This window comes from Phalacrocorax carbo, chromosome 1 (assembly GCF_963921805.1).
Source record: "Phalacrocorax carbo chromosome 1, bPhaCar2.1, whole genome shotgun sequence".
Taxonomy (NCBI): Eukaryota; Metazoa; Chordata; class Aves; order Suliformes; family Phalacrocoracidae; genus Phalacrocorax; species Phalacrocorax carbo.
The window spans coordinates 6932632-6955697 of NC_087513.1; the positions used below are offsets into that span (position 1 = coordinate 6932632).

At 41.8% G+C, this 23066-nt stretch overlaps 1 protein-coding gene across 7 annotated transcripts in view; it reads left to right on the forward strand.

Moving 5' to 3' along the window:
* CELF2 (CUGBP Elav-like family member 2) overlaps nt 1-23066 on the forward strand; it is a 373584-nt gene that overhangs the window by 288287 nt on the left and 62231 nt on the right. For all 7 annotated transcript variants that reach the window (XM_064442812.1, XM_064442795.1, XM_064442849.1 and 4 more), the window contains 2 exons: nt 8495-8543; nt 16970-17104. In XM_064442812.1, the coding sequence (XP_064298882.1) occupies nt 8495-8543; nt 16970-17104 (184 nt within the window). The remainder of the gene's footprint in view (nt 1-8494; nt 8544-16969; nt 17105-23066) is intronic.

The window sequence follows — 23066 nt, forward strand, 5'->3', positions numbered from 1 at the left end:
AAAAAAAACAAATGCTTGTGTGGAGTACGCTTGCTCATTAATGCCTAACCCATACCTGGTGATAAAACATGAGATTTTGGCTTGAGAGACTTGGCTTCAGTTGTGGAATAATTCCAGATGAATCACGTATAGCCTCTGTGCCTTTTTTCCTTCATCATCTTCCTTTCTGCTAAGAAGAGGTAGCAGCAGTAAGCACCTCGCAATGGTGTTAGTAGGAGAAATCAATTAGAGCGTGAGGAGCTCGGGCTCTGCTGCGGCGCAGGCAGCTCGGCTGCCTCCCTTCGGATAGTCATTCTGGGCCATGCCGTGCCGCCCTGCGTGGCGCTGGGCAAGTCGCCGCTTCACCGCGCTTCGTCTTCCACTCAGAAATGCGGGCAGTAATTTTTGCTCCTCACAGTTACCTTGAATGGGTGTTAAAACTCAGTCAATTAATGTCACGGAGAGGCTTTTGTTATCTTTCTGTGCCTCGTCGTTTTAATGCAAAGGGGGGAAAAAAAACCCACCGGCATGCAAACTTCAATTGGCAAAATGTCAACAAAAGTTATTGCCGCTGCAGATGAGATGGATAACTCTTGCTGTTAAAATAATATCTGGTGTTTTGCTCAGATGTCTAATGGGTTTGCTTTATAAGCATGGATGATACAAAATATCCCCAAGGCATTATTCCCAACAAGATATAGAATCCCACTTAATGTCTATTTTTAGGATTGAATAGGTTCTGTAAAGGCTCATTTGTTTGGAGAAAAGATAGTTAATCACTTTGGTTTCCATGCGATTTTGAAGAAAGAAATTTTGGTCGTACCTCCCCTTCCTTATCTCCACTCCGCTTGGCTCACGTGTGTCCTGGAGTTGTTGCCATTTGTGTGGGTGGTAAGAAATGCAGGAATTAAATAAATGGAGTAGAACTGCTAACAGAGCAACAGTAGGAAGTGAAGTTGTCACTTCTAAGACCACCAACTTTTTCATTTCTATGTGAGGGTACAACTTTTAAAGGAGACTGAGTGTTACAGCCTAATTACTAAATGTACAGGAGGAGCAGCAGGATGCGGGGCTGACTGCGGAAGGGATCGCTGGAATATTATTATTATTATTTTAAAGCACAGCATTGTTTTTAGTCTCTCGAGGTAATGTTCAATTTAACTTGAATTTAAAACATGGAGTGTAGTGGATTGCAAATGACTGAGCTGGAAAGCTTCCAACTTCCAAAAGTCATTGAATTTCAGCAGTTTTAGTGTTCTCCAGTAAAAGAAACAACTTGTTTTAAGCAAGCTATATGCTTCTTTCTGTGCTCTAAATAGAAAATAATGATGTTATGCATTACCGCATGAACTATATTTGGCACCCACCAGCAATATTCATTTTCTCCTGCTTTTCTCCCTCCCTCCTTCCCTCCCTCCGTCTCCCTCTCACTCTCTTTCCAAAATATGCATTTATATATATATATATGTCTGACAGTAATCTAGGAGGCCAAGTAACAGATCACATTCTTCTACTACTAAAATCGTATGAATACCTAACATGGTTTAAATCCCCTAAATTGGGATTTATGGAAGGATGACAGCAAACAATCTTCTGGCTATGCCATCGCTCAGGCAGTTGCAGCTACTGCTTTGCATTTATTTGTGAAAGTCAATGTGATGGATGCACATTTATGCTCCTTTTACCCGTGAATAAACTAAGGTAAATGACTTAAACCAATACTGGGAATCCAAAGCTCTGCCTGTGCCGGTAGAGCAAGCAGGACCACAGCAGCATTGGTCTCAGTGCAGGTTAGCACTTTCCTGCCCAGCTTATGGCATGTTTGGGGGAATAACGTGGGCTAGACACTGTCCCCACTAGGCAGTATGGGCAAGGGCATCCTGTTTTGAGAGGAAGGAGAAGTATAGCTGTGTAAATGCAAGCTGTGCCACGCCACTTCTCTTTAGAGCCAGAGAGCAGTCCCCTGCCTCTTTTATTCACTAGTATTTATTTGGCCTCAGAGACTGTCCCCGGTTCCCGGAGAAGTTCCCTGAAGCTGTAGCCAGATATTGACTGTGTAATTCAAGTTAGTTTGACCCTAGAGAAGTCATTCTAAACAGTTCTCTTCGATAGGAAAATACACCTCTTTCACTTCTGGGAAACTTGTATTACTTGTGAGTCACAAGGGTTTAAAAAAAACAAAACCAGTTGGCATTGCGGTGATGAGAGAAATATGTTCAGGAGCTCCTCCAAAAGGATCCCACTGCAAAACTTGGGAGCTAAGAGCTGAAACGAGGGGCGGGGGGGGGGGGGGGTGTAGAAGCGTCTACACATAATAATCCAGAAAAACAATTATCTCTGTCTGAAGGTACTGAAAATCATTTCATTCTCTGGTACTTGTGGACCATTTTCTCTTCTTTCCCCAGTCTTTTGGTAGGTCGATACATTCCTCCCTGACTTCCAGACTCAGTGAACGTGTCCAGGAACCTGGCAGGGAGAGATTTGGGTTCTTCCTTTCCTTGGACTACTGGTCTAATTACGCGCCACTCACTAACTGGATCAGGAGCTTGGTGAAAACTCTAAATTCATTCCCAGGCCAGAGTTAGGCAAAGAACTAAATTTTCCCACTGCTTTTCATGCTGGTGCCTTGTTAGGTGCTTTTCTTCACCCGTGCCCTTAGCTTGTCTCTGCTGCTCCTTAATATTTTCTTCCTCTTTGGTTCTCCTATTAGTTCCAAAATGTCTATGGATTCATAGTCCTTTCCCCAAGAAGAATATTAGGGCTTTATTAAGGTCTGACATCTCTCCTTCTCTCTCCCACATTCTCTCCTGCCATTTTACAATTCTGAGATGTACAAAATATGAAGGAAGTCCCGTTTGGCTTCGACAGTGATTGATGCTATCAAGAAACAAGTCCCAAAGCGCTAGAAATTGAGACACATGCAAGCTGTCATCATTTAATCCTATTGCAGTTTCTTTAGTTTGGGTGTTACCCGAGTCACCCAAGTTCTTCAGATTTACCCTTTGCTCAGGGGAAAGTGTAGCTCAGTTGTGTGTTGTGTGATCGCAGGTCGCGATGCGGTGTGCGAGGGTGACAGGTAAGGGACGAACTGAGCTGGGGCTTGGCTAGAAACTTATTGCCATGGCAGATGACAGGGAAGAGAGAAAGGGGACAGGTCTAAAGAGGGCTAAGAGCTCTAGAAACCTGCTGATGTCTAAAGGGTTATAGAAAGATGGTGAGAGGAATGGTAAGGAGCCTGGAGTCACAGATAACGTCCTCCACACACAACCCCTAAACTCCCATGGTGTAAAGCCACACTGTGCTTTGCTTTAGAGGATTTTTAGGAGGTGGTCTTTGACTGACATATGCTGAGCTTTGTGAAGGCATGGGCAGGTTTACATGAATTTGGGGTCCTTTCTTGACCTTTTTTTTCTTTCCTCAAGGCATGAGGAATGCCGGGAGTGAGGCACGTACAGTCTGCAGTGGCAGGAACGGAGAATAAAAGCTGCTAATAGATGTAGTAATCATGTATGAAGGTGGTTTTGCAATGGACCATAAAATAATGATTTTTCATAGTCTAATTACATGGCCAGAGTTTCAGAGGTGCTGAGGGCACCTGAATTTCACAGACAACACAGCTGCAGCAAATTGAGCCCATCAGCTCCTTCATCTTCACTGAAAGGCACTTTCTGCTTTTTAATCACCGAAGTCCTCTGTAAGACAAACATACTCACGTATATAACAAAATCCTCTTATTAAACCAACCAATACAGATCATTTAGAGTGTTGACTGCCTACAAACCTTGCTTCACTCGCAGGAATTACTGCTTGTGGGAAGTCTTTTGCCAGCCTAGGACTTCTGAGTGCCCATTTCTCTTCAGAAAATGGATGGAAAGCAGGTGCCCAAAAGCCTTTCCACCAAATATGCTGACAATTCTGAAACGAGATTTAAGCAATTGCTGGAGACGCGGTGGTGACTCAGAGCGTGCCAATCCCATGCTTGGCCATGCCTGGAGACAGTTCTTCCCCACTCACCCCTAGCGCTCCGGGCTTAAGATTACACCTGATCTGAAGCATCCCCTGACTAAACAAAACAAGCTGTAAGCTGATCGCCTCGTGCAATGTGCAAGCACACAATAGTAATCACAGCTAATGACTCTGCTAAATGCTAGGCTGCACACACCTCCTTGTTTCATGTTTGTTTTGTATACAGAAGGTAACATCGACTGAATAACGAGGATGCCAAGTTACAGATGGGGTTGTGGAATCATATTTGACAGCCGATTAGAGTAATCTGACAGAAATGATGACTTAATCACCACGACAGACTCCAAATTCCCAGATAGAATTCCACCCAGGTTAATCTAATTTCCTTGCAATATTTTTGCCAGAAATAGACTCTTAGCCGGCTTGTTTTCTCCCATGCAGATGTCACATGGCTTTGACAAGAATGTAAATAGGTAACATTATTATTGTCAAAAGATGACTTTGAGTCTCTAAAGCCAGAGAGGAGGAGTGCCTTTGAGAGGTTTTTGGGTTGTTCTGCTGTGGGTTTTTTCTCTGTTGAAGTTATATTTACATATGGTAGACGTACTCATGAAAAGGGGCGGGGGAGGGAAGAGATGTAACTAGTAAATTGTAATTCTAGGCCATGGCTCGTCCTGCTGCTGCCCTCGACATAGCCAGTGGCCGGATTCCCATTGATTTCAGGGGGATTTTCAGGATTGCATGCTTGACAACTGTTTCTTTTCCTTTTTGGTTCCCACGGACCACATGAGCACGCCTGCTTCAGATGCGCCCAAGCAGAAGCGGTGATGTGCTTGGCCTCCGGCTTTGCGTGGCCTCCGTGACAGCACAGGCAGCGGATGGAGCCTCCGCTTCGCTGAGCTCTGCCAGCGCTGCCGCAAGGCATCGCGCAACCTTCGGCAACAGGCCTTTGCCTGCTCTCGGTCATGAAACAGTGGTGATGGTGTGTTTGGAGACCTATAGATAGAGAGATGTTATAGGAAAAGTAGGTCGTGCCATTACTGGCTGCACAACTGCATCCCGTAGAGCTCTCTGAAATATCGCCAAGGAGAGGTGATTCCTCGCAGCCCATTCTCCAGTCTGGTTTCGATATCGCCATGCATGGTGCTTGCTGGAGGAAGCTGCCCATACTCAGAAAGAACTTGCCTGAAAGCAGTGGCATTCTCTTTTTCTATAGGGTCTGAGCACTGGATGATGTTAATGTCTATGAATTATTTACTGCAACTACTTTTCCCACTCTTGCCTATTTATTAATTGCAGCTGTGCATTAAAAATACTGTATTTCTATAAGCAAAGCTTTCTTCAAGCACAGAAGAAAGTGTTTCCTGTTTTTCTGTGTGACAACATGACATACTGAGAAATCACTTACCTCGGGATCCATAAGTGTATGGCTTTGTGATGTATAACTACAATAACAGCTTTGTGATAAGACATGAAATCCTTCATTTCAGTAGACGACAAGATTCTAGTGGGTAGCATCTAATTTGAAACAGGTTTATATCATCTATAATCTTTTGGAGGGCCTCAGAAAGCACAGCTATTTTATTATTTTATAGCCTGCAGTTATACAAGCAGGATACAAAACGCACAGATTATTTTCTCTTTTGCTCATCATAGAGTGAAAGGATAGTACCTATTTAGCCTTTGTCTCTGCCCCTTTAATTTTCTTATTCACTGCACACTTCTTTGAGATTCATTCTTTTCTTTTCTTTTCTTCTTTACACTTACTTTTAAATATTTTATGGGTAGAGAGCTTATAATATGTATTGTCACGGCAGTTGTCTCTAGAGGTCAGCAATGAGTTTAATAATGAGATGCGAACCAGTGACTCTGTAAAACCCACTTCAGGTTATAAATGGCATGTTTTATTGAATCTAGTGTTAAAGGTTGTTAACGTATCAATTGGTGATGGTCAGGGTTAAACAAGCTTCAACACGAGCCCTCTCATGTTAGGAAACTGTCAGTAACGTATTTTTCCACCTTCCTCTTTGCTGAAGCCATGTTTGTGTATCGCATCCATGTTACCATGGGTATTCTGTGGTTTAAGCCCTCCAGGCCTGATCTGAATCTTTTATTAGTTTTGCACCGATATAATTTTGTTAAGCACGATGACATCACTCCTGACTTCGGCTTGCTGGTGCAAAGAGAATCTGGACCACGGGTGTTTTAGCAGGAGCCTTTGAAATAAAGTCAAAACCCAGTTGAAGCGTCTTGTTATAGCTTGCCTCTTGCTTTGCCAACATAACAGATTACCGACTTAATAAACTTGGGGTAATTATGCATAACAGCAGTGGATGGTTTCTGATGTGGTAACTGTGCTTGTCAGGTAACACTGATCTTTATATTGTGACCATGGGGCTGCGATAATAGTTTCTTCACATGAATTTGGTCTAAAGTTGGCTTCTCTCGTTCAGGCAGTTTGAAAATTGAAAGGGTTTTAATGTTGTTAGAGTTGCCTTTATTCAAAATATCTCCACTTAGGGACATGGGAATGCAGCTAGATATAGGGATAGATTCTCTGTCTACGTAAGGTCTGGATTTGGGTTGGGTTTTTTCTTCTGTAACCTGCATATTCCTGAATTTACAATAGTCAATTTTCTTTCCTCTGTTTTCTCACCACTCCATTGCTCCGCGAGACGTCAATACTTACAACAGGTTCATGGAGCAAGTTACACCTTTTTCCTTCTTTCACTTTCTGCTTGCTGAGTGGACATGCTGCATCACATTCCCATGAATGTAAAGTCTCCTGCAGTGCCCAGTGTATTGTTGATGCCAGGATAAATGTTAAGCACTAGTTAAAGAAGATAGCGTACAATAGAAGTTCCCTTTTTTCTATAAATTAGGTTGAATTGAATAAGAGCGGTGGCAGACAAGTGCTGGGCTGTTAAAGTCCATTTGGGAAACAAATGATTCAAAGAGAACAGAATTGTTAAAATTGAAGTAAATTTATGCATCCCAGTGACTACATCCACCTTGTGCCTTTTCCGTAGGGCACAGTGGGGAGTTTCGCAAGCAGTACAAGGAATGCGTTGATTTGCAGCGCCAGGGAGCGTTCTGGACTTTGAGTAAATCTTAAGGAAACATTCACAGCCAATATTTTATATTTTCTAAAGAATCTAGCAACTGTGTCCCTGGAGGTTGAGTGACTCCACCAAAAGCAATGCAGATTTGGTTTTCTCTGCTGCTTTGAAAGAACATTTGATATGAGTACATGGACGTTCTCTCCCTGCTTAGCTGTTTTTGTTTCCCAAAGTTTGCCATAATAGTCTTTTATTTAAAAAAATTGAATTGCCTCTGACATTTTCAGGCAATACTTGGCTCTGCTGCACAGAAAAATGATACAAAAGCAAAAAGAACATAGCTTTTTTACATGCTCACGTGAAATGGTGAGGAACTGCTAAGGACAGAAAAGGCAGAGGCCCTGTTGCTGCCGGAAGGTTTGTATAGTCAAATCCCAGCAATTCTGCGGAGCCCAATGAAAGAAAAGTGGTGGTTTTTGCAAGCTTAAACGTCTCCCATGTTGAATCTCAATGTGAGTTCCGTTCTGAAGGCTTTTGAGAAGCTGTAACAAAATTTCCCTGAATCCGTCATAGTGGACGCAGGACCGGCTATAGCCAACGTCCTGTGGACGTGCCAGGCACTCTGATCAGAAGGAGCTCAGCTGCTGTGATGTTGTTATTCCTGAAACAACAGAACACACCGTTCATAAAACTTTTGTTGGATTTATCAACAATTCAATGTAGGGGAGCATCGTGCAGTGATGAGAGCTGAGGACGCACCGTGCCGAGTGTGCCGGGGTAGGATGCCATGTGATGTTCAGCACACAGGATTGGTTTCTTTTGCAGTAAGAGGAACATGCATGGAGGAAGAGGTTGAAAAGGAAAAAGTATTAGGAGTTTTTGTGGAAGCCAGAATTGTTCCGTGTTGTGATGGCAGCTTTATGAATGAATGCATAATGTATTCTTAAAAAAAAAATATGAGATACTAAACAGTTACAGGAAGCTATTATAGGAAGCACAAGTCTCCTCTTCTTCACTCCTGAAAGAATCAGCATGTTTTTTTAATTACAAGCAAAGTTCATTTGTCAAACCCAACTCCTCTGAGCATGTTTGAAATGCTTGCTAGCTCTTAAATTACTTGAAAATTCCATCTCTGTTTTGGCAGTGGTTGAGCTCAAGGAAAAAAAAGTTGGTAAAACAGAAACCAAGCATGCCATAAACTAATGAGGGCTGTAACTTTAGAGGTCTTCTGAAACCAGATACAGCAAATTAAAGTTTTATATGAGTCCTGTGGGCCCAATGATCTGTTTTTTTTAATCTTCCTGGTTATAAAATGCTCCTTTACCATTTTATTTTTTTCCTAAAAGCCTATAATATAGTGTTATTTTGAATTTATATCATTTCAACATGTTTAATATTAATCACATATCCTTTAAGCCCTTCATTAAAAACATGAGTCTTGATTTTTATGACTATCCAACCTGCCTTACTCTCTTTCATTTTGTTTTTAGATGCATCATCCTATTCAGATGAAACCCGCAGATAGTGAAAAGTCAAATGGTATGTGTTTGATTTATTTTTACTTAATTGTGATTCTCTGTAAACTAAAGGAAATACAACATTGCAGAAGTTTTTGCTTTACTCCTTGTGCGGTGAAAACGATACGAGCTAGTTTCCCTACACCTGCCTCCTTGGGGAAGATGTTGACCTGCTCTGAACTCCCATTTATCCTCAGCTTTAAAGAAGGAAGGAAATGTTCTGAAAAATGGTCTTCCTTGTACCTGCTCTATGTCATGGTCTACCTCGCTACATACATCTTCCCCTTGTGTTCTCCTAGCAGCGAGGTGACACAGGAGCACCTGCTGTTGATAAGATGGAGATGAACATTTAATGGTGAAAAGAAAAAAAAGAAAAGAAACAAAAACCCTTCCCATGTCAGCAAACCATGTGAACAGCTGATGGGCCTTAAATATTTGCCAGAACTTCATTTTTTTTAGAATGATGGTGTTCTGAATCTGAGCCAAATTTCAGTTTTAATCATATGCTTGGTCCTGTACTGGGAAACCCACCTTGCAGATCTCTGTATACTTATTCCTCTGGCTCTCAACGATTGTAAAATGAATGCTATAATGACCGTAATATCCATTCAGAATACTAGGGCGCTGCCTAAGTGTATGTATATGACATGCAAAATAGATGGCATGCTAAATCTATTAAACATGCCAGGTTTGTATATTCAAGGAAATAAGATAATCGGATGGTAACGCAGCCTGGCTGTGTATGATTCTTTAAAAATATATACATGTGTATATTTTGCCCCTTGATTTGTTCCTGTAATTTTCTAAAATATATGTTAAAGATATCATCTGCCTTCTTAGATTGCAAGAGCTTCATTTTCCCATAAGGCCCACATAATCAGAGCTGGTTCCTCCAACAGGCATCTTTGCACCTCATTAATTAGTAATCAGGGCAGAAGCCGTGCACTTAGAGATCTACATACCTGCAAAATGTAAATTATGATTGGGCTCTAAATCTCTCCGCAAGGCTTTTTTTAAGGCTTCTTTTTTTGCTAATTGTAGTGCATCCCATTTTCAGGCTTCTCCAAGGATTATAAAGTTTGGAAGGAAATTAAAACTTCGCGTTATGTTAGCTTTCCTATTGTGACAACTTTCAAAACAAAACTGGCCACAAGCACAGGAAATTTGAGCCATCACCCATTTGTACGGGAGTGGTCTCCCTCTTGGGTTGAGTTTTAACCATGATTTGTTGCTTTCTTTGTATGCTCAGAAGAGAGGCCAAGATGCCTGCATGGGCAGGAGGACCAAGCTTTTCAAGCACCACTGTAGCCAAGGAGAAGTTTGCTGTTGGAATCCAGACTCCGCTCCCGAGCATTTCTTGTGCTTGCAGCGGGCAAAATTTTCCCTTAGGTGCAGGAACATTGGCATGTAGCCTCTGAGCTAAGTATAGCCTCTACGGGTTCTTCTTTCAAAGATAAATTTCATCTCAAGTTCCTTGGCAAATTAGAAAAATAAGGGGTGATGGGCCAAAATAGACTCCCAATGAGTTACTTGTTCATTGCCTGCAGTTTTTTGTCCTAAAGGAGATTGAACATATTGGCAAAGCGCAATGGGGGAGTTGTGCAAATTCTGTCTTGCTCTGCAAATAGCACCTGCTTGGAAAGCGGGGTAGGTTAGCTCCTAGCTGCTGCTGTTAGACTGGGATTATCTGCATGATACTTCTGTCTGCACTGTAGGGACACTCTTAATCTTCAGAGTATTCTTTTGCACCTATCCCTATCATGAAAATTATGAGGGATTGGCACTTTTTTTTTTTTTTTTCTTGTCTACCTTTGTGCTTTGGGGGGAAAACATTGACAGATCAGAGATTGCAACTGTCAAATTAAATACTTTTTAAAATTTAGGCTCCAAAAGGGTGTAGATACTTCTGGTAGGCATGTTCGGGGGGGGGGGGGGGGGGTGAACTCTTCTAACAACCGGGGAGACAGAAGGTGAACTAATACCATGATGATGGTAACAATCGTACAGCTTCTTGGAAAGGCAGGGCATAGGCGTGGGGTCCACGGAGGAGGTGAGAGTTTGCAAGCAGCTTGGAGAGCCAAAAAGAAAAAGAACAGCAGCATGGGGGATGCGGAGGCTTGCTTGGCACGTGTTTCCCATAAGCTTCAGGCTGTCCATCTGAGGAAGTATATTATCTGTGCCAACAGCAAATTGTAAACTGTACTTCTTCAACCAGATTGGTAAATTCAAAGGGAAAAGAAAAAAAGTATGCCAAGGCATCTTGGTTTTCGTGTTCCATGGTGTTTGAGCTTTTGAGGAATGCTTGAAACCCTTTTATTTCTGAGTAGTGGGAGGATCCCACTACATTTTATAGGTAAGGTAGCGTTTCTTAAGTTTCAAAGAGGTTAAAGGAGTTCTCTTCGTCAAAATTTCCAGATAGCTTGCGGGAAGGTATGTAGGAGAGGATGAACGCTCATTGCAGTTCTTCTGAGCTTCCACACACTTGTGAAGGCTTGAGCCCTGTTCAAGTTCCACACGGAGGAAGGAGGGTCCCCTCATTTATCTTACAGAGGTTTCAAAGAACAATGTTTGCTGTGTGATAAGATGTCCTCTCTCCATCTTGAGTCCCTTGCAAAAAGGTTTGAATGAGCATCCAAGCCCAGGAGTACCAGGATGAAATGCTCCTCCTTCCCCACCACTGTTCCTGTCTTTAGATGTAGTCATCACTTCAGAACCCTGCCCCTTAGCACAAAAGGCCGAGCTTGCCTCATGGGAACTGGGAGGTGGGTATGGGAGAGGCACCTCCTGCACACTCTGAATAAGTGCCTGGGCACTTCTGCAGGATTAGGACTTTATTAGCAACCTGAAGGTCTGTTTTGCTCTGGGTAGGAACTGGGTGGCTGATAGATCTTTGCAATTATCTCCATTCCTTCCCTGTGTACAATAGCTCGTGTGTCTGAGTCATCTCCCTGCTTGTCCAGATGAAACAGAGCTTAATTTCTTCCACTGAGCTTTTAGCAGCTAGTGTTGATGGGGAAAGACTTGCCTTTAGATCTAATTAATTTGTCTACCTCGGAGGATTCTGCAGAGACTTTTATTGTTGAGAAATGTAACATCCCTGAAAGATTTTCAGAGGATGAATTTTGTAGTGTGTCCTGTTCTGATCACCCATTAGGTCTAGTCTGACCACCTTTATATTGCTAGATGGGTATTTTAACCTATTTACAAAGTTCTGGTTAAGGTTTACCTGCCAGAAAAGCATAGTTTCAAGACATGGAAGGCTCTACCATTTCTAGATTCATCTCAACTGTTACTTACTCACAGTATTTGTCCTTTTAAGGATATTTTCCTTTTTTCAAAGGAGGTTCCTGCACTTTTAATGCCAAAAAGCACATAAGCACATGCTTGACTCTAAATTGTCTGTGGCCATTAACATGCTGCAATTTAGCAAATACTTAAATGTTTTTTGGATCAGGATTTGAATACAGTCAATACTTTCAGGCACATATCCTGAGGACAGTATGCTCTTAATTGGATCAAAGCATCACCACTTCAGGGAAAATGACAAAATCATCTATTTAAAAAAAAAAGGGAGGAGGGGGGTAGCTGAGTGATCTTATAATTTATTTTTATTTATTTTATTAGTGAAAACTTGAAATAATTTTGAAATTCTAAGTGGCACAACTTTGCCGATTTGGAGGGAGTAATTAAATGCCATATGTTAGCACTAACACATAGAAAAGTTGATAATTAATGCAGGCAGCTCCGGATCCAGGTGTGACTTTGACAGATTGTATGCAAGGGTTTTTCACAGGCTTACAAATAGGGATAAAAAGTCTGTTTCCCCCCCTTCCCTTCTGGATGAAAAAAAACCCCACCATAATTAACTATTTCTTGGTTTGCTCAAAAGAGAAGGCAGCTTCTGGATGGAAAATGCACTCTCTGACTGGACTCCCCAAAAATGTATAATAAAGGGATGTAACTGTGATTTTTCAGAACAGAATTTTTGGGTTTTAGAAGAAAAAAAATGAAAGTTTGTTGAGTCTCCAGGGAGATTTCCCATGATTATTACGGGGTTTAATTCTTTTGTAGCATACAGAAAATAATCTCTACTCCTTTATTCTCCTGGGTTAGCACAAGCAATCTAATACAGCCTGCAAGAAATGCTCATTACTAAAGAAAATTGAGTAAAACTAAAAAAATTAGACCCTTCAGGTGTTATTCTGCAAGCTGGACGTAGTGCTGTCAGAAGGCAGGAGGCGTGGTTTGAAAAAAGTGCCCCCCAGCAGAGGCAGGCTTAATCTCAGATAACCTTTGATGCCTAATGTGGCCATCCAGATTCAAACATGATACCCAGGCACCCGTGCTGGCGATTGCAGAGCTAGTCTTGGTGGAGTTACGAGAACAAATTTGTCTCGTTTTAACAGATATCTGTACCTCATCACACAGGGTTCCTGCATTCGGGCAAAAGATTGCCACCCCAGATCCAGCAGGTCGGCACTGGATATGTCGCACTAACTGCCCTGGCAGCAGAGCTGATGGATTAAACATGAACCCCATAATTAGTTAATCAAGATACTGTGCAGTTTCACACCTTCCTTCATCTAACTAGAACTTGAGGCCGCCTTCGCTATGACCTTTGCGGCTGCTTCTGCTCCATCAGTGCAGGGTACTCAGCCCCCCCATCCCACTAGCTGTTTACGGATGGCTGTATCTACTTCATGCCCCCAGAGTGGTGCAAAACAGCCAGAAAGTACAACTAGGCCTTTGAATAAGGTTCAGAAATAATGATATCAAACACTTGCCAAAAAAATTGACATTAATTTTCTGGATTTTGAATTATCGAAATCTACCCTTAGTGTGGGAGAGGGAATTAGCAAGCAGCAGTGAAATGCTTTTGAGATGTGTGCACAGAGGTGCTGACCCTTGTGCTCGCCCAAAGCACTCGCAGCTCCCAAGCTTTGTCCAGTCCCTCTGAGCTCATTTATAACTCCTGTCCCGGCAGCTGGAGCTCAGGACATCTATGTGAGATCATGATGACCGAGTTCTGCGAGCTGGCTGGAAGGTTGCTGCCCTATCTACTGTCAATACTAGGGGAGAGAGACCCATGAAACACCGTCCCGCCTTGCTGGGAGAGGTGAGATCGGTCACTCTTTGGAGGAGCTGTTCTCCTGGCATTGACAACAGACAGCTGTGAACATTTTAGCTGAGACTAGAACTGGATACCTAAACTCTAGGTGTCTAAATTTAGGCAAGATGGCTTTAGACTGCCATCCTTTCTCCAACCGGCAGCAGGTAGTGCCTTTCCTGATCGTGACGCTTTGTTGGGTTGCGTGTGTTTAACGTTGGGCTCCTCATTTTACAGTCTATGGGAGCAGCCCAACACACAGAGGCAAATCGGCAGGCTTGGCTGATCACAAGGGAAGTTTGCTAACCTCTAGATACGTTTGACCCATACTTCTTGCAGTCCGTTGTCTATTTGATTCTCAAACCATGCCTGCATGGCAGGTAAGAATTAATTTTAGAAAGAAAGGAGAGAAGCGGCTGACCAAAAATGCAGAAACAAATCCGGTCAGACAGTCCTACTGCGGTGAAAAAGCATTCCTTTCTCTGCATGAGAATATACCATTAAAAACTCAGCCTAATAATATCAGATGTTCTATCAGATGGAGTGAAAAAGTGTCGTTTTGATCCTGACAATTGTCCCTTTAAATGTTTTTATGCTGGGCCCCTAGCCAAAAAAAAAAAAGAATAGCAATTTTCTTAAGCTTCAACACTGATCAGCACTGACTAATAGCACTGAATGCAGAGCACGTCATCATATCAATATGTTTTCTGTACTGTGAGCATTCTTCATGAAATCTGCATTTTTAAGATGTACAGTACGCGGGAGCTGGATGTTTAATTTACTATAAAATCACCCTCAAGCTGAAAAACCTGCAAATCATGTTAGTTAAATGGCATATTTATAGGTTTACTAGTGAAACTGAAGGAGGCCAGTGGGGAGTTTGTTGTCTGCTACTCTTTGGAAACTTAAAACAAAGCCTTCCTGTTTGCATCTCACTTCTTTTGAATCTCCATGCGAATCTCTTTGGTTTGAGTCTCTGTCCTTGCACCTAAGCAGGACCCAGGGGACCCCCTTTGGGATGGCGTGGCTGGCATTTGTCCAGCTCAGCCACCAGCTATTTTTAAGAGAGGGTTGGGATCTTGTCAGCCTTAGGGTAGACCTTCACACTGTATTTCAAGCCTAAAATCGACCCAAATTTAAAACGGCTGGTACTAGCTGGCACGCAGGCAGAAGTTAAGAGGTTTGTGACACAGAGCAGAAGGCAGTGCTCGGGCCCGTGCTTGGCACCAAGGCTCCCCCCAGCCTGACCTCGGTTTGTGGCATGGAGAAATCCATACCTGGCAGCCCAGCTGGTCCCTTGCCTCACACCCTTTCCAAAGGCACCCTGCCCATGGGTGTGGCTGTTGCAGAGGGGACAGGCTGGCCAGGGACCTTCCTCAAAGAGATTACTCAAGGCAGTATAAGAATTGTAAACAGCCAGATTATGGTATTCTTTCACCAGCAAAAGTGAATACCTAGACTTTCCTCGTGGCTGTGAGCAAGGCAATTCAGTTTTACCATCCTTAAAATAATTATTAGCAGCATCAAGGCCGATTACATATTACAAATCAGATGTGAAGTTTCATTGTAAGATAGAAATATACATATATACATATATATACATATATATACATATAAATCCCACCTTGCAGGTCTTATTTGCAATCCCTCATATTCAGTGTCTGATCTATTTATAACTGGTTCATCCCATGCATTCATCAGTTGTTAACCCTTTCTGGAGGGTTAACCTGCATGTGGAACCTCAATACAAAGTGTGAATCAAAATATTGAGTCTTGAGGAATCTCTGCTGAGAAAAACTTCTCCTGGGTGTTAAATTCACACCAGTTTTCTTGCAAGCTTGTAGAGTGAGAAGCAGGGATTGTAGGGGTTGGGCACTGTTTAGGATTCTGTGAAATGCCTGGTCTTGCTGCTTGCTTGTATAAAAGCTACAAATACTGTTTTAAACTCAGCAATTCTAAGGAAAAAATTACTTCAAAAAACCTCTCACAATCAATAAACACAAACCTCTTCTTTTTATTGTTGAAATTATTAAATGCACTTAAAGTGTTGAAGTATAACACAAATAAAATCCTGTGAAAATAGAGGCACTTTCTTCTTCCTTAGCTGCAATTTATTCCATTCGACAAACTCGTACTAATACGGGAGAGAGAGTTGGGGAGCAAGGGAAGAATCTTTTTTTTTTTTTTGTAAGCCCAGAAATGAAAATACTTTGTTACAAAAATAATTTGCACAATAATAGAAATAAGTAAGTGCAGTGCAGACTCTCTGGAGCAAAGCTCTCCTTCTCTCTTTGCTTCCCCGCAAACTCGACAGGCTGCTCATTAACAGTGAATTGGATTTACATGCCATTTCAAGAGAAGAAGAAAGCACTGGTGTATATACTGTAAAATCATCACTTAGATTTTTGGTTTAATATAGATGGGAGGGTGCGTTAACATTTTTAAGTCTTTCCAGGGTGAATTAAGTTTTGATGACCTATTTCATTTTTGACAAGAGTCCACAGCTTTAGTCCTGTCAGTTCGAGTTTGATTAACAGGGCTGCATGTGTCCTGCCGAAGCAGTCTAGCTTTTGCTGATATTGGTGACAATGCAGGCAGGAAATATTCTACCAATAATTCAGGTAAAGCACCTTTTTCATGTTTTTTTGCAAACTCAGCATCATTATGAATGGGAAAGCATTATGCAGCCCCCTTGTTAAAGTGATGCCCGAGAATACGCCTTGTGTTCTCTTGGATGGGAGAGGGCTGTGTCAGTCTGAAAAAGCAGGAACATTTAATGCATTCTTTTTCCAGAGCAGTTGTTACACATCTGCCTTTCGAGTTCCACGCAGGAAGTTGGTTGATCTTGAGAGCTCAGATAGGAGCCTGTCTCTCAAAACATTTCTCAGGAATATTTTTCGTTAGCTCATATCATTACGTGCACAATCCCTTCTTCACCATCCCTGCCATGATTTCTTTCATACATGAGGGAGGTGAGGGAATTTATCTGAATTAAAAATCTGTGGAAAGATATCTTTATAAGTCTCTCTAAGAGAGGATGCTTTTCTCTTAGAAGCCATGACGGGGAAGCATATGCAGAATGACTAAGGCAGCCAATTAATATGTTATATAAACATCGAGCACCACTAGAAAAGGGAGAGAGAGAAAGAAAAATGAGAGATTTGGGGTGGGGGAGGAAGGGGGGAAGGGAGGTTGTAAGTATAAAGTGTTTGCCTTAGGACTTGTCTTCAGTTACAGAGCCCGACTCACATGACTGGAGCTTGGTTTGATGTGGTAATGAAGCATTGATCACAGGAAAAAGATGAAATGGCCTTTGCTCATTCATTATTTTTATCTTCTAGCTGTGGAAGACAGAAAATTGTTCATAGGAATGGTTTCGAAGAAGTGTAATGAGAATGATATCAGGGTGATGTTTTCTCCGTTCGGCCAGATAGAAGAATGCAGAATCCTTCGGGGACCGGATGGGCTGAGCAGAGGTGAGTGTGCAGTCTGTAAAGTCTCTTTCCTTAAGTGCTAATTGGGAGCTATATGTCACAGCCAGGGTAGGCATAGCCGCTGTCTGCAGCTAGAGGTTACGCTGTAATATGTCCCACGTGATGAAGGTATCCGCATGAACTTTTCACAGTGACTGAAATTATCACCTTTTATTTCCAGTGTCAGAAAGGTCTCGGTGCCAACGCATTAACTTGTGTTATCGCCCTGTTTGTCAGCTGGAAAGGTTCCTTTGCACCCTGAGAAAACACCCTCAGTTTTCTGCTCTCACAAAATCAAAGATCCTTCCCTGACCCCATTTCTGCTTTGTAGCATAAGGCCAAAAAAAGAAAAGGACTGTAAATGACTGCTTGAAGGCATACAGGGTCATGGGAACTGGCCCATGTTGTAGCGCTATCTCCTCCATCCCTGTGTTTTCTATAACTATATGCAAAACATAGGTCTGCTGTAACTCAGAAACAAAGAGGTTGGATTGAACTTGAGAGCTTTGACTGGACAAAACTTTCTAAAAAGAGCTTTTAAAGCTTGTGCCTCTATCACAACCCCAAAACCAGGGCAGAGGTGTTAAGCAGCACCACCGAGAGCGGTCAAGTGGCTGACCTGAACCTTGGAAATGAAGTGCAGCACGGACTTCAATAGCCGGTGGTCATTTTTGAGTGCAAATGTGCCTTTTGGGGAAAGGCCCTCTGAAAACATATTGAAAAGAAAAATAAATGTATACTGATGACCCACACTGCATATTAACTCCATGTATATGGACCTGAAATTATTCTTGAAGCATAAACCTTCTCAAAAGTCAGTGCCAGGTGGTGCTGAGTACAAAACAGTGATAGTCCTGTCTGTCAGTGGGGAAGGATACACTAGCCGTGGCCATTTAACGGCACAGGAAGTAAAGTAATTTCAAGTGTGGAGCTGTGTAAACATAATTTCTGTTTCTATAGAACAAAAAATACATAGAAAGCACAGTTTATGCATTTTATTACATTTTTAAAAGGCACAGAAAAAATAATAGTACCCATTTTGCATATAGATATAGGTATAGACATTTTCCTTTACTTTTGGATCTGCTTGTTTCCAGTAGCCTATAGGATCCACAGTATTTTGTGCAACAATTTCTGCATGGGGTTTTTTTGTTTTTTGTGCAGCCCAGCTTCTTTAAAATGCCTATAAATTCAGCAGGGGAAGTTGCAGGTATTCCTATACTTCATGGCGCTGCTTGAAAGCATTTACTGTAGTACTTCTGAATAATAAGGACTTGTCGAAAAGACATGACAATAAATAGGGAGCCCCAAGAAAATTACGTGCTTACATTTACACATGCTTGGTGTGTGATCCCAAAGCTTTTGGGGCTGGGATGCAGAAATCCATTCAGACAAGGAGAGCCCCAGGATCATGGCTTTTGCCTTGGAGAAGTCTAGAGGAAAGGCCTGAGGTTGTTTCCTGCAGCTCAGTAACGAATATTAACTGACAGAGTTGAGGCTGTCATTATCTTTCTAGACCCAACGTTGAGGAAAAACAAATATTTCATTTTTTAAGTAGCACAGGGAAGGGGTGGTGGAAGACAAAAGTGTGAAAGGAGGTAAATAACTGCTGATATAATAAGATCTGGGCATCGGATGTTTTGAGCCCCCCAAAAATTTAATTGACTCCTCAGCATCACCCTACAAAGAAATGGATCTTTCCTAGGATTCATAGAAATCCTACTCTATACTTGCTTTTATTCAACAGACATTGGGCATAGTACGAGCATAGAAAAGCTAATGATGAAATCCAACAGTAAGGTGGTGGGGTAGTTGTGTTATGCTGTAAGTAGCAATCTCACAATAATCAGAAGCTGAGATTTTTAAGCCATGTCACCAACGTATGAGGCAGGGCAGTGTCATCTGCTGCCAGCACAGCCATAGAGTTAATGTGCTGCTCTCTCCTGCTGGAGGCTGAAGATCTCAGTCCAGGTAGGTCACACACCAGTAGTCATAGCAGAGCTGTATCTTCTCTGCCACTTGGGTTCATTTTGGTCACAATCACGACTGATATTCTATCATGACCTCATGCATCATGCCTTGTTAAACTTGAATTGCTTTCTACACACCCATGTTCACACTTAAAAATGAGTTCAGCAGTGCCAGCCAGGTTTTCAGGCAGATGTTTATCAGCTTCACAAAACCACCGCTCCATGAGACAAGGCGAAGTGTTGGGAAAATGGTTGGTTTTGCAGTTCAAATGAAAAGTGCTAAGGGAGATTTGCAGTGGAGAGAGCTTGGCTGAAAAAGCACGGGCTGAAAAGCTGCTTCACTAAAGCAAGCGGGAGAATTTATACAGTTAAATCTTTGTAACCAGTTCCAATACTTAACGAGTTTTAATTCACGTTACCGTTTCCAAGATGTTAATTCCCTTTGCCACAAACAGTATTTGTTTTCCCAGCACCCATCCGGATGTGCTTCCCTCCCAGACGCAGAGGGGTGAATGAAAAATAGTCACTGTCTTAGGAAAACACTGTCCTCACCATGGCAGAGCCTTCGGAAACTTGCAGTGCTCACAGCAGTGAGATGGAAATATGGTCCAATAAACTCAGTTTGGCACCTCTTTTCAGTTGCCTAACAAGTGCACATCACGGTATCTCAGACAAAAAGAGCTTGAAAAGTATATTCATTGGTACTTATGCCAACTTCCGAGCTCTGTTAAAGGGTTCAGGCAAATAATCTTTATTACCAGCAGATAGTTGCAAGGAAGAGCTCCAGCTCCAGGTTACACTGCTCAGTAGAATAGTTTTGGTTTGTGCTGCTTATTTTTTCTTAGTAAAGAGTAAAAAGCTTGCAGTTGACTTTTAGGCCAAGTCTACGCTACAACAGCGACCTTACCGCTAGTACGGTAACAGTCTGCTGTCAACCCATAAGCAGGATGTAGGGTTCTAGTGTGCCACGTGGCTCCAGCAGCAAGGGGAAATCCCGTCCTGTGGCATCAGGGGAAAATGTAACACTTTGTGATGAGTGTGATATAAGTGCTAAGATAAAAGGAGAGAGGGAGAGAGATTGAACTGGTCGTTTCCATTGTAGTTTCTAGCCAAAAGTTGACAGAACTTTAATAAAGTCGCACCCATAGCTGTCACTACTGATAATGGACCATCAGCGTTTCTGCTCCAAATTCCCATTGTCAGCTGTTTGAAACTCATCTGTGAAACGAGACTAAAATAATGATGCAAAGCTCCAGTGGTGGAGCAGTATATTTTAAAGACACTAATATTTTTTTTTCCTTGAGATATTTTTTCCCCTCTGTTGTTCGCTCCTGCATCTAAGAAATAATTGTTGTTTATATCTGTAACTTGTTATATTCCGGCCAGCTATAAGAAGTAGGCAGTAACCAAAAGGCATTGCCTTCCGAAGGCTCCGAGATAGTCCCTGTGAAATTAGTTGGCTAGCAGAGAGTAATTCCTAGCTGTGAAAAGTATTAAAAAATAAAAATACCCTGTTGGCTGTAGAGATAAAGAAACCAGGGACTCAACAGACATGGAGGCTGGCCTTCGCTTTAGCAGGGTTCATGGGACTATCTAAAGAAGCTTGCCACTGTCTGTACTATATTCATTATTCAAAGAGAAGGATTCAGCCTGCAGGGTTGTTTAATCCAGCACATTTTCTGAAGAGCTAAGTATGCTTTACAAAAATTCATGATTGTGATATCATGTGCTAAGCTTCATTATCATGAAAAAGCAGAAGTGAACTGCCTCAGATGATTAAGATTTTAAATCACTTATTGTAAACGGCTTAAGGAAACTTTCAGACCTCCTGACTCCTAGCACTGTGTAATGTCTACATGACCACAGATGCCAACACAGCCAGCCATGCAGTGATAGCTGCAGTATGCAAAAATAGCCGGAAATACCCAAGTTTGATTTGTAACTGCCACTGACGTGCTCTATTGACCATATGTGAGTTGCTCTCATCATCTCTCCATTATCCCATTCCTCAAAATAAGGATAGCGATGCTCCTCTACCTTTGTAGAATGCTTTTTTTAGATCAGTGGATCAATATCTCTGTATCACTTCAGGAATTATTACCGTCCGTAATGATGATTAAAAAAATCCTCTTATCCTTATCACAGGAGCACCACACAGCAAATTATTCTGCTGTATTGCTAAATGCAGATCTATATAGCAGATATCAGAAAGAGGTCAACTGGGTTAATAGCATGCCCTAAAAAAACCTGCTAATAACATGTACAGACAGTTGGATATACCACGAAAATTGTGGAAGAGCTCCAAATGCATATTCCTACATCTTCTAGGCTCCTAATTGTATGATCTTTTAACAAAACATCACCAGGCACATGGGACAGTTGAACATTCCTGCAGACATTGATTACAAGGGTTTTTTTCTTTCTTCGCTTTAAGAGCAGGTTAGAAATGGCACAGAGAGTTATACCATGGTCAGGCAATTTAATTTCACGAAAATCCATTCATAATTTTCAGGTTCAGGGGTTTTTCTGATGATTTAGTAAAAGAAAATTAGTATTTGCATCATAATTAATTGCAGGGAAGGTTAGATGAGGAAGTTTTATGCCTATTTGTTTTTCCTTACGGATATTTACTGCTCCTTCATGAGCTAAAGTAACGTGAAGTTTTAGTTTGGGAACAGCCTGGATTAGGGGCCACCTTCTGACTTGTGTATCAGTGATGGGAAACAAGCATGGTGGAAGTGCTGTATATTTATTTGCTCTTCAGGAGCACCTCCATGCCTTATTTCTTTTCCTGTAATACAGTAACATTTTAATTTTTTTCCTGTTATTATGGCACATTTAATTTTCTTTTTTCCCCTGGTGAAACTCTTCCAAAGCTGAGAAGGAATGAACACATCCAAGTGACCAGTGCCTCTGCTGGCCTTTAGCCAGTAACTCTACAGCTCAGATCTCCATTACTGCATCTTCACAGGAATCCCTCCCCAGAAGGGAGTCTAAAATGAAATAATTTACAACAGTTTTTATTCCAACAAGAGGGTCATCAAGGCGCTGTTAGGGGATGTGATCTTTGGTACCCATTTGATTCTGGTTTTGTGTAAATTCCAGTTACTGAAGTCTGTACTTTGCAGGGCAGTTCATTGACTGGCCAATTAGAAACGCGTCAAGTGAACCATGAGCTTCAAAAAATTTAAAATCTAGAATCTGTTATCTGGTCAATAGTCAAGAGAAGGCAGTAAGGCCAAGAGGTGAGGCATGTTTACTGGATGTGCCTGTTGCTACGTTTATGTGCCTGATATGCATAAACTAAAGAGCTTCACTGCGACTTTTTCAAATCGCTGTACTTTGGGCTGAGTTGTTGCACTTGGTCTCAGACCTGTCGTTGTGTCTTAAGCTATACCTAATGACCAAAATGTCTGTGCAATAAACAATTCAATGTCTTAATTTGTAGCTGAAATATATTTTAACCACTAAGATTTTTGTGTGATGTCTTCATTAGAAGGCAGCTTCCTGGCTGGTCCTTCCTTCAGACTGTGCTATATTGGCACAGTGTAGAAAAGGGAAAGCCTACTTTGCAATCTCAGCTAGAAATATTTTAACACAACTAGAGCTTATTTTTATCGTTCTTCAATTTCCATAGCTTTTTATTCGATCCTTATCTTTTCTTTAAATAGAGGCTTTTATCTCAGAGGATCCCAAGTGCTTTTTGCAGGAGTATTTTGGCAGCTTTTCACTATTGTTTCTTCGCAGAAAGTGAAGAAAAACCTTGTTTACGGTGGCCTAGGAAGCTGTAGTGCGACCATTACACCACCAGCTGCGCAGCCACCATACGTAGCGCTGTGATTGCTTGGATGACTTTGAAAATCTCTTGAGCCTTCGTCTGTGTCAGAGGGGTTGCTGTATTTTTTTAAAAAATTTATTACATCTGCCCTGCTTTCATCTCCAGAACTTTAAAACTATGGGGTTTAAACTTAAATTTTTAACTCTAGGCCTGACTC